This window comes from Pelmatolapia mariae, linkage group LG1 (genome assembly GCF_036321145.2).
Source record: "Pelmatolapia mariae isolate MD_Pm_ZW linkage group LG1, Pm_UMD_F_2, whole genome shotgun sequence".
NCBI lineage: Eukaryota > Metazoa > Chordata > Actinopteri > Cichliformes > Cichlidae > Pelmatolapia > Pelmatolapia mariae.
Window position 1 is genome coordinate 23,265,866 of NC_086227.1, and position 10,758 is coordinate 23,276,623.

The 10,758-nt window shown below is 41.1% G+C and overlaps 1 protein-coding gene across 1 annotated transcript; it reads left to right on the forward strand.

Moving 5' to 3' along the window:
• The first annotated feature begins 2,561 nt into the window (after positions 1-2,561).
• ogfod1 (2-oxoglutarate and iron-dependent oxygenase domain containing 1) lies at positions 2,562-9,790 on the forward strand. Its single transcript, XM_063476365.1, has 13 exons — positions 2,562-2,787; positions 3,190-3,335; positions 3,434-3,480; positions 5,411-5,511; positions 5,588-5,704; positions 5,801-5,892; positions 5,980-6,108; positions 6,606-6,719; positions 7,043-7,122; positions 7,192-7,433; positions 7,510-7,638; positions 7,716-7,774; positions 7,859-9,790. Exons 1-13 carry the CDS (start codon positions 2,613-2,615, stop codon positions 8,018-8,020), a joined length of 1,593 nt encoding a protein of 530 aa, XP_063332435.1. The 5' UTR covers positions 2,562-2,612; the 3' UTR covers positions 8,021-9,790.
• Positions 9,791-10,758: the final 968 nt, after the last annotated feature.

The following is a 10,758-nucleotide window of genomic DNA, read 5'->3' on the forward strand; positions in this document are numbered from 1 at the left end:
CTACTGGATTGATGCCCCTCTGTGCACCTGTGCAGCTATCCTTATGCAGCTATGTCTGATCTCCCTATCACTCTAGACCAGGGGTCTCGAACTCCAGGCCTCGAGGGCCGGTGTCCTGCAGATTTTAGATCTCACCCTGGGTCAACACACCTGAATCAAATGATTAGTTCATTACTAGGCTTCTGGAGAACTTCAAGACATGTTGAGGAGGTAATTTGGCCATTTAAATCAGCTGTGTTGGATCAAGGACACATCTAAAGCCTGCAGGATACCGGCCCTTGAGGCCTGGAGTTCGAGACCCCTGCTCTAGACGCTGTGCTGGGAGATTCCACAAACCTTATTGTGCAGTTCTGCAGGAGACTACCTGTGCTATCTAAATGGGCAGCAGATGCAAGTCTCATGCTACCAACATTAACAAAGACGCCAGCAAAAATCAGAAGGGATGAGGAGAGAGCATTGGTCTGTGGACTGTCCTGCTCCCTCTCCACTGCACACCAGTTGTCACTTTCATTTGGACCAAAGCCCGTACCATAGTTTCTCCCTCCTATCCGAAAAAACTGATGTTCCCTAAAGTTGAACTAACTTTGTGTTGTACTGTGATAATTGAGTATTCCCTGTTTTGTTTTGTTTTTTTTTTTCTTAAATAGTGTATTTATTTGATACCAAAGTGATCAGGACACACATTTTTAAGGTTGTGTTATCACCCAAATTGTGAGGCTATCCTTCCACTGGGAGCACTTTTGTACTTGACAGAAACAGTCTGTTTGTTTCTTTATTCAGATAATTTCTAATTATTTGCCCACAGCTCAGCTTTCTGATGTTCATGTGGCTGCAGACATGAGTAATCATAATAATATAAATAGATGCCATAAAAAGACAGGAGAGGATGTGCAGGTTATAGAGACATGCTTCATAACACATGCACTTTAAAAACCACCAAAAAAGGAAAATCATTACAATGTATTTTGGGAATACCTGTGGATTTTCGACTAGAATTACACAGCATGAAAAAAGCTTAACCATTAAAAAAATTTCAAAAACATCTTATACTTTCTCACCATAGCTTAAATAAATGGTAAGAGCCAGGAACCACCCACAGTAGTCAGTTAATTCAATAATATTTTTATCATGGAAAAACTGACTTTTTGACTTGAGACTTCATTGGGTTATATTTGAAAAATACTGAAAAGTATTGGTTCAGTTTATATTTTGAAAATTAAGTTAGAGTTCTATTCTAATTAGCCCAGATCTCAGCTACCCACAGGTTTTAATTGAACAGAATATCCTTATCATAGTCAATAAAGGTTTATCCCACAACCCAGTTTCTTTTTCTAGGGTTTTTAAACTTGTGGCATGTGTTCGAGGTTATGGTCAGCACCAAATTATGTAGAGTCTGCACCAGATCTGCTTTTAAATAGTCTTAAGCGCTTGAAATAACAGGAACCGGACTTATTTTGATTTGTGTACCTGCTTCACCTCATCGGGTTTCCTCTTGGAGGTGGTCCTGAAAATGGCTGACCATGTCTTTATACAAGTCGTTCAGCAATACATGAGCCTAGGTATGAATCCAGACATGGGTTGTTACCATCAGCAACTCTTAATTCTTTGTGAGGCCCCACCCTGCCTTCGTGTGAGCCATTAAGGTGAAATGTTATATACTTATGTGGTATGTGACTTTTGTTGCCATGATGCCAGGTCTCTCTTGGAAATTAGATTTTTAATCTCAATGAGATTTTTACCTGGATAAATAAAGGACTAATAATAATAATGGGTCAAGGTGTGAGTGAGGGCTGAATCGCCTGTGAAGGGATCAGTGGTGTCCTAGGCCACCAATTTTGTTCAATGATGGTTATTCACAGTGGACATGGAAAGCCTCCTTTATTCTTCTTTCAGATCATCTCTCATCTTGGTCCAAAATGTGAACATGAATGAAACGGCACAAAGGAGAAACTCAAGAGATGAGATACCTAAATGTGAAATGACACACTTCCAAGAGTGCAGATGTTCACATTTTGGATTGGTGTGCCAACCACTCTCAGGACTACCTCCAAGGGAACAACTTTTTAGTGAATTAAAACGTCTTTATGAACCAAATAGAAGTTCATCTGCCTTACTTTCAAGTGCTTGACCGAGAACAGACATATTTTATCTAGTTTTTGTTTAGTTCTGACTTCTTATTTTGAATTTAATTAAGTATTTCTTTGAAAATGTTTAGTTTTCATAGGTCTCCATAGACTAATGGAGAAAAAAAGACCAGTATGTATATTTTTTATTTTATTTCTTTTGGCCTTTAACAGAGACAAGTCATCTGTACGTGATCCCCTCCACTGACTGAAGAGCTATATCTTTAATATGCTTTCTTACCTGGCTGCTGTAACACATTTATTACCTAATCCTCCGAAAGCTAAAGAGGTAAAATTATAATAAAGTAAATCCCTGAAATCAGATCCTAAAAGTTCTATTTTGGTGTGAATATTATAGTCATGTTTCAGTTCTGCCTGACAGTCTGCACTCAGGGCCAAACTACAAGCGTTAATAACGTCATTTATCCGCGACGCATCGTGCGAGGCCATGTCCACGCGTGTTTTGAAAGTTCGTGTCAGGTTTCTGTAATGGCCACCAAACGACCACAGGACGAGTGCAGCAGCACAGACAATAAGAAAAAGAAAAAGAAGAGCGAGAAAGAGAGCCGCGAGGAGCCGGTGGAGCTCTGCGCAGCCGTAGAAGACGACCAGGTGAAGAGAGCCGTCACGGAGGCATGGAGCCGCAAGACTACCTACAGCCACGGTCAGTGAGAGGACCAAAGTTCAGCTTCAGATATTTATCTGCAGCTTTTAATCAGTCTTCAGAAACCTGCAGCTTTGACGTCGCTGTTGTTGTTGGTGTTTTACGGGAATTTTTTGGGAGATCTGCTTCAATCAGGAGCAGCAAATTTGGAATAAACCCTCTCTGGCGTTTATACAGAGAGCTACGTGATAGTGGACACTGCAATAAACAACAGAAACAGTTCCTACTGTAACATTTTTTACTATAACCGGAGCGGGGACTTGCATGCCCTCTCCCCAAAGTTGTTGTCAAATCAGTGGATCTTGTAATACAACAGTACGCCCCACATTCTTAGCTTTGCTGTTTACACAGTTTCCTTTGTGTGTGTGTGTGTGTGTGTGTGTGTGTGAGATTATTGTGCAGGCGATCTGGAGTTGGACTGCCACCCGTTCCCTCACTGCATCTTCAGAAACTTCATCAGCAGCCAAGCCTTTGCAGAAAACCTCCAGAATGAGCTGCTGGAGCTAAACTTCCATGAAAAATCAAACGACCTGTATAAATTTAAACAGGTATTTTTTTGGATTCATCCTCACACTGATTTATTCCACAGTGTCTTATCATTTGTGTTTTTTATTATTTGTTTTTGTTTTTTGTTGTCCCCACACAGTCAGATGACCTGAAGAAAAGAACAGAGCCACATATCGCAGGGCTGAGGTAACAAAATAGTTTGAATTCATTTGTGTTATATGTGTGTGTGTGAGCTGTCAAATGGGCAGAAAGCTTTCATTTATGAAAATCAGAAGCCTTGATTTTTTCACATTTTATTATTCTCGTCTTCTTGTTGTCATATTATTTAAAAACCACGACTGAACTTCCACCTCTGAGTTGGAGGGGGCAGAGTTTAAGATGTTAAGATTTTCACTGGGAGTGACCCAGATGGTTCCTGAGTATATCAGGATTGGAAACCAAGTTTCAGAGGATAGGCTGAGATGATTTTGGACATATGCAAAGAGGAGGGGTAGTGGACATACTGGACGAAGGATGCTGAATAAAGCACTGCCAGGCAAAAGGAAAGGAGGTAGAACACAGAGGAAGTTCATGACTGTAGCAAAGGAAGACATGCAGAAGGTTGGTGTGACAGAAGAGAGTGTTAAAGGAGGATGGCAAAAGCAAAGAATGACAATGAAGAGGACAAAAACAGAGAAAAAGGCAAAGAAGATGAAGACGAAAAAAGAAGAGGATGAAGGCAAGGAAGTGGATGAAAAGAAAAGGAAAAGGGCGTGCTTAAAGGTGAAACACAAGCGATATCAAATCACAACGTGGCGCAAAAAATGTTTTGGTGCCTAAAAAAAAAAAAAAAAAAGTGGCTAAAGGAAAACGGGTGAACTGGACTTGGGTGCCCAAGGCTTATTGTGTCAAGTGCTTTCTGACCCCTCAACCTTAATAAGATAAGATAAGATAAGATAACCTTTATTAGTCCCACACGTGGGAAATTTGTTTTGTCACAGCAGGAAGTGGACAGTGCAAAAGTTATGAAGCAAAAATTAGAATAAAATAAAATAAGAATAAATACAGTACACAACTGTACAGAATAGAACAATACTGCTCGCTATAAAAATGTATCCGAACGCACAGAGCATCCTGATCGATGGAGGCCTCACCTCGCGTCAGAGGTCTTGTGGAATAAAGGCCTCTGATAGGTCAGAGTTGTGTTTGGTGGCACAAAGCGGATGTGGACAATATTCATCAGGTAGATTTAAGTGACAGATCCTTTTCACAGCTGGTGTTTTGACGCTTCAAAGCAAGAAAATGAATGAGGACTTCATTAAGTGAGCCACCTTCAGGGTCCTGGCATTGTTCATGTTGGCTTGCAGATTTACCGATACACTAAAAGAGGTACTTTTGTATTTGTATCCAGCTCCATATTGATATTGTTGGACTCTTGATGTTGATGGAAGGATGAGAAACATTCTGGAGTTTATTTATCAGGTCCAGCAGGTGGAGCCAGAGATTACAGATGCCCTCCTAATTGGTATATTACATTTAGTGATGATGACTGAAACGTCTTGCGAATATTTGGACTGTTTGTTAAAGCAGAAAGGTGGTTTATTCTTTAGTTTCTACTACAGAGCTGAGGCTGGCAGTGAACACAAGGCTGTAAGTCATCGGAGCAGAGTAGATGTTGGAAATGACTGCCAAGAGGTTCGGTGTGTGAGACAAGTCCAAGAAAAATCTGGATCTCAGCGTCTAAATCAGCTGTGTGTCAAATCAGAGGCTCCATATATTACCAAAATAGCACAATCAAGTGTAAACCTTTCTTCTTTGAGAAATAACGTGCTGCTTTCTTCGTATAATTATGACAAGCTGTATGCAGTGAATCACTTATATGTGCTGGATACATATTTGTGAGTATATGGCGCTTTAAAAGCTGAAGAAGTGCAGCGCTGGGGAATAAATACAGTAATTACACAGTAACGGCCTCCCTCTGTGGTCATCTATTATTTATGTCATAACAAAATGTCACAGAGGGCTTTCAGGTAGCTAAACAATCTGTCCGTGTGGTGAGAGTTACAAATTTTAAACGGCGTTTAAAGGTCACGGCCAGGTTTTCACAGTGCGCCCGTTTCTGTATCACCGTCTGTAGGGCAGCACTGTTTGGGCGTTTCCGGTCCTGGCTCGGGGAGGTGCTGGGGGTTGAGCTGGAGCCCACTGTGGATATTTCTTGTGCCAAATATGAATATACAGGTGAGATTAGCTCAGTAGGAAAACTGTTACATTGTGAGTTTCTGTTTTAGTTATTGTCTGTCTGTCTTCTTTCCAGATGTTCTTTTGTGCCACGATGATGAGTTGGAGGGGAGGCGCGTTGCGTTCATTTTGTATCTTGTGCCCCCGTGGCAGAGCAGCGACGGGGGAACCCTCGATCTTTATACAACAGACAGTGAGTGTCCCACTGTGTGTGTGTGTGTGTGTGTGCGCGCGCGTGTGTGTTTATTCTCTTACACAACAGAAGTGTGTATTTCATTTTTGTCGTCAGGTTATTTGCAGCCACAGAGCATAGTGAAGTCACTCGTACCCTCCTGGAACACACTCGTGCTCTTTGAAGTTTCTCCAGTTTCCTTTCACCAAGTAAGGATAAATATTCTTGTTTTTACTATTTCTTTGAAAAGGCTGCGTTTGGAAATTACACTGTTTGGGGTTCTTTTTTTTCTTCAGGTGTCTGAAGTTTTGTCGCAGGACAAGTGTCGGCTGTCTCTGAGCGGCTGGTTTCACGGACCTTCTCTGGAACGTCCTCCTCGCCACACAGTGGCTCCCGTCCAGAGGAATCCACACTTACCGAGAGATGTGGGTGCTATCTTGTGGGAATATCTCAAAAAATTTCGGAAGAAGAATTTTATACGTTTTGTTTGATAAATATAACATATAATTTGCATGATTCTCAATCAATTTACAGCTGGAGGCATCTGTTAGCTTAGCTCAGCATAAAGACTAAGAGCAACCCATCTGGTGCCAACAATCATGCCACGTTCAAAGTCACTTGAATCTCCACTTTTCGACTATTCGGATGCTTAGTTTGAAATTCAGCAGGTTGTCTTTGCCATGTTCACATGCCTCCATTGACTTGCATTAACGAGCAGTTGAGCTGGTGTACCTAGTGGCTTGTGAGTGTACATTATAGTGTTATGAGAGCTCTGTATGCAAATCTAGCTATCTCCAGGCTCCAGTGTGAGCTTTTTTTTAATCAGTTGTGAGCATCAGTTGATTTCTTATAATGTCGGATTGTTCCTCTCTTGGACAGCCTCCTTGCCAGCTCATGTGTTTGCTGTTTGTGTTCGTGGCAGGAAACGGTGCTGCTGGAGTGGATCAATCCCATCTATTTGGACATTTCTTATCAAGAGCAGATTCAGGAGGAGTTTGAAGACAGCTCTGAAATTCAGCTCAAAGGATTTCTCAAGGTAACTTCTAAAAACTCTTTTCCACCGACGCAGTACTGCAGCTTTTTTATTCAGAACGGTTTCCGGACATTGCACCATAGAACTGCAGTTCCCAAAGCTGGAAATGCTTATTCACAAATGATTTGCAGATGAAGCACGCATGATTTTTTTTTTCCACACAGAAAGTACCTCAGCTTTAGCTACACAACACTGAGTAATGAGATAATTTCCAAGTATCCAGTGTGCACTGCTTTTCAAAAAGGCATCAGAGCAGAGCTGGCACCGGTGTCGTGTCTTTCCCGTGTTCATTTGTTTCCGCTGAGTCATTATGCGTTTGTCTTCAGGACGAGAAGTTCAAAGAGGTGAGTGAAGCACTTCGGCTCTCTCAGATTGAGTGGAAGAAGAGAGGTCCACCCAATAAGAGGTGAGTATGTTTGACTCTTTAAAGTAGCACTCTGTATTTAAGATTGGTTAATAACCTGTGTGCTTTCAGGTGCTATGAGGCAGCTGCTCTGGACTCGCTGCCTCAGTGTGTGAGTGCATGCTGGGAGCTGCTTCATTCAGAAGCGTTCTTCCTGCTCCTCTCCAACTTCACTGGCCTTCGATTGCACTATCTCTGCCCGGCTGATGACGAAGAGAATGGCGATGAAGAGAAGGATAAAAAGCAGCAAGATGATGGAGAAGCCACGGGGTCGTCAAATGAACCATCCTCAGCAGATGCGAGCAGAGAGAAAGGTGTGCATCGCTGTGAGTGCTTTCATTCAGCCGCCGCCGCCGCTGTTCGTGTGTTTTGACCTCTGTGTATTTTCAGAGCCGAGCACCCCTTTGTGCTGTGGGGAAGTACGTCGATGGTCTCATGGCGGCTACACCCTGTTGCACGATGGAGAGGCAGCGCGGGCAGAATATGCGCTGGACCTCGTTTTGCCTTTCGGCTGTGCCGGTGAGTTCACACCCAGCGTAAGAACGAACTGTCGGACACCAGTGTGACTGTACTGAACTTTTAATTCTCTCTTGTAGGCTGGCAGTCAGAGTTTGGCGGCTTCACATGTTATGTCGCTAATGAAGAGGATGAGGAGGTGAGTGCTGATTAATGTGACGTGTAATCGCACATGTGCGGATGTTGCTTCGACAGTCATCATCATCGCTTTCTTTCTTCACAGCTTCTGACTGTCTACCCAGAGGACAATTCCCTCGCACTCGTCTACAGAGACAAAGAGACCCTCAAGTTTGTCAAACACGTCAACCACAAAAGCACCTCCGAGCCTGATGGCAGCTCCACCTGCAGAGAGTTTTATGACTTTTCTTTTGTCTACTATGAATAAATATGTATATAAATACATAAGTGTGTGTGTGGGGGGGGGCATTTACACTGGCAGATGAACTCCACTCACTCCTCTCACTTGGAAATATATAGGGATGGAGTCTTGGTTGGATCTAACCACCAATGATGGGCAACATGCTGTGTAATGCCAACCAAAGCTACTTTGACTTGTGTGATGTTACTGACACTTCAGTTTTTGAGTTATTCCAAGAAGGGGGGAAAAAAACATTTTTTAAACGTGTATTTTTAGGCTTTTTAGTCATTATTGCAATAGGACAGTGGAGAGAGGACAGAAAAGCTGGGAAAAAGGCACGCACAAAACAACCTTGGTGTACATTTTAACCCAGGCCTCTGTAATAGTCTTATGGTATAGGGGTCACCTTAAAAAAGTTACTTATATTATTTGTTAAAGTTGCAGAAATCTGGAAAAGGATGAAAATGGCTCTCCTTGCTATATTCAGAGCCAGTCCCCAGCATAGCGTATGCACCTGGGCTGCATTCAGGCCTAACAAAACTTGACAAAAACTTTTTTTTAAAGTAGAAAAGCCGTAGTTATGATGGCGCTACTGCGTCTGAAAAGTAATGCCAACTTGTGTCTTAAACCTGAATTCTTTCTAATGGTCAGCAGGGGGCGACTCCTCTGCTTCCAAAAAGACTTGTATGCACATTTATGAGAAAAAGGCCCTCGCCCCCCCCTCACTCTGTGACCTCAGTAAACGCTTTTATGGGCTCATTTGCTATTTTCAGGTCATATAGAATGAAACATGAAGTTCCTCTTGTGAATTATGGTCATTATTATAGTTATAAAGGAGCATAATCCAGGCTATGCTTGCCAGCTAGCAACCTACTTAATCACAAGTTGTTTGTGATTGTGCAGTAACCCTCATTCTGACAGTTAAATTCACCATTTGCTCGAATTCACAAAACCAACAGATGACATCAGAGTGCCTTTATCAATCTTTTATACTGTTTATGTATCCATGCTGCTATATTTGTCAAGCATGCGGGAGCTGATTCATCTTATTCTTCCTTTTAAGTAGTGGACATCCAACGTTTAGGCGTGTTACCTTCACCTGACTGGCTAGAGTAAATGTACAAGAATCCAAATTGTAAATTTCCTGACAGTGGAGCTGTGGGGGCTGTTCACTTTTGTGTGTTACCTTTTTAATATGGTAGGGTTTAAATAGACTTCTGACACACGCAAAAAAAATGAGATAAAACATTTATGAAAGCTCGTTGCCCAGCGTTGTACATTGCTTGAGTCAAACATTTTAAAAACATTACTAAAAATAAACTTTTCACAACGTTTTTAGATTAACTGTGTCGATTATCTGATCTTATTATCTGTGGCCTGCCTGTGCCTGGAAGAGGAGTACCACTCTGGTTCCTTAGAACCTGCTAAAAGGGTTATTTTAGATTTTTGTTTTTACCCTAATGATGCCAAAAAGAAGAACAAGTTGCAGTTCTGTGTAAAAGCCACCATTTATTTACAACACAGGAAATCATTCCTGTACAACTCCTCCATCTAATACACAGTACACACTGCAATAGTTACACCCTTTTGCACATGCTCTACAGTAAAATAACAAATGACAAAATTTCACAGGTTAGAGCTTAATGTCAATCATATATATTTCACCTCTGTAATATTCTTGATATTTATAATTGAGCAATTTGTATATACTCGTGCTTTTTCTGAAATTTGTAAACTTTGTAATATATTGTATTATTTAATTAGTTTAGTCTGTTACTGTTATTGTCTCGGAGCAACTGTAACCCACATAATTTCCTTAGGGATTATTAAAGTATTCTGATTCTGATGATCATTTCTTTAACTAGCCTTCAGGAATAGTTCTCCAGGCTTCTTGATGGACTTTCAAAGCCATTTTGTTTGATCCCACACTGCTTCAATTCACTGCTTCAATGTTGAGGTCTGGGCTCTGTGGAAGCCAGTCCATTACTGATAGTGTTCCACTGTGTGTTTTCTATACAAGTATGCTTTTACTGCATCAGCAGTGTGTTCGGGATCATTGTCATGCAGAAAAATGAAGATGCTGCCAATCAGATGCTTTCGAGATGATGATGCATGGTGGATCAAAATGTGCTGGTACTTTTCTGCATTCATAATTCCACCAATTTTAACAAGATCTTCAACACTACTGGCTAAAATACAGTCCCAAATCATGACAGAACCTCTACCAACCATCTTTCTAACGCATTCCTGACCTCCTCCATACATAATGATGACCATTTGTATAAAAACAACTGAAATTTGGATTGATCTCCTCAAGACCTGTTGTTGCTGATTTTCAGTATTTATCCTCCACTTGCTCAGTTTCTCCAGATTTTGTTTTAAGCACACACTAAACATCATATTGACATACACCAAGTTTTTATCTCTCCTTGGTGGTGCAAAAATATGATTTTATGACTGTCAAACTGTGCTATCTTTGATATTTTTAAAGAATCAAGAAATGGAAAGAAATATGTTTGTGACAGGCTGCTGGTAACAAACTACCAATAAATATAATTTCAAATGGGTTCTTTACTAAAACGGTTTCATCCCTTGAGTTAGATGCCGTTTTTATATTTGAATGATTCATAGCAGCTTAACAAAGCAGCTTAACAAAACAAAAAATAAACAAAAAAAAGACCTTCAAAAAGCCCAGAGAACTGTTCCTCAAGACCACTAAAAATACAAGAAAGTATGACTCCTTGAGGTCTTGAAGGTCTTCTACC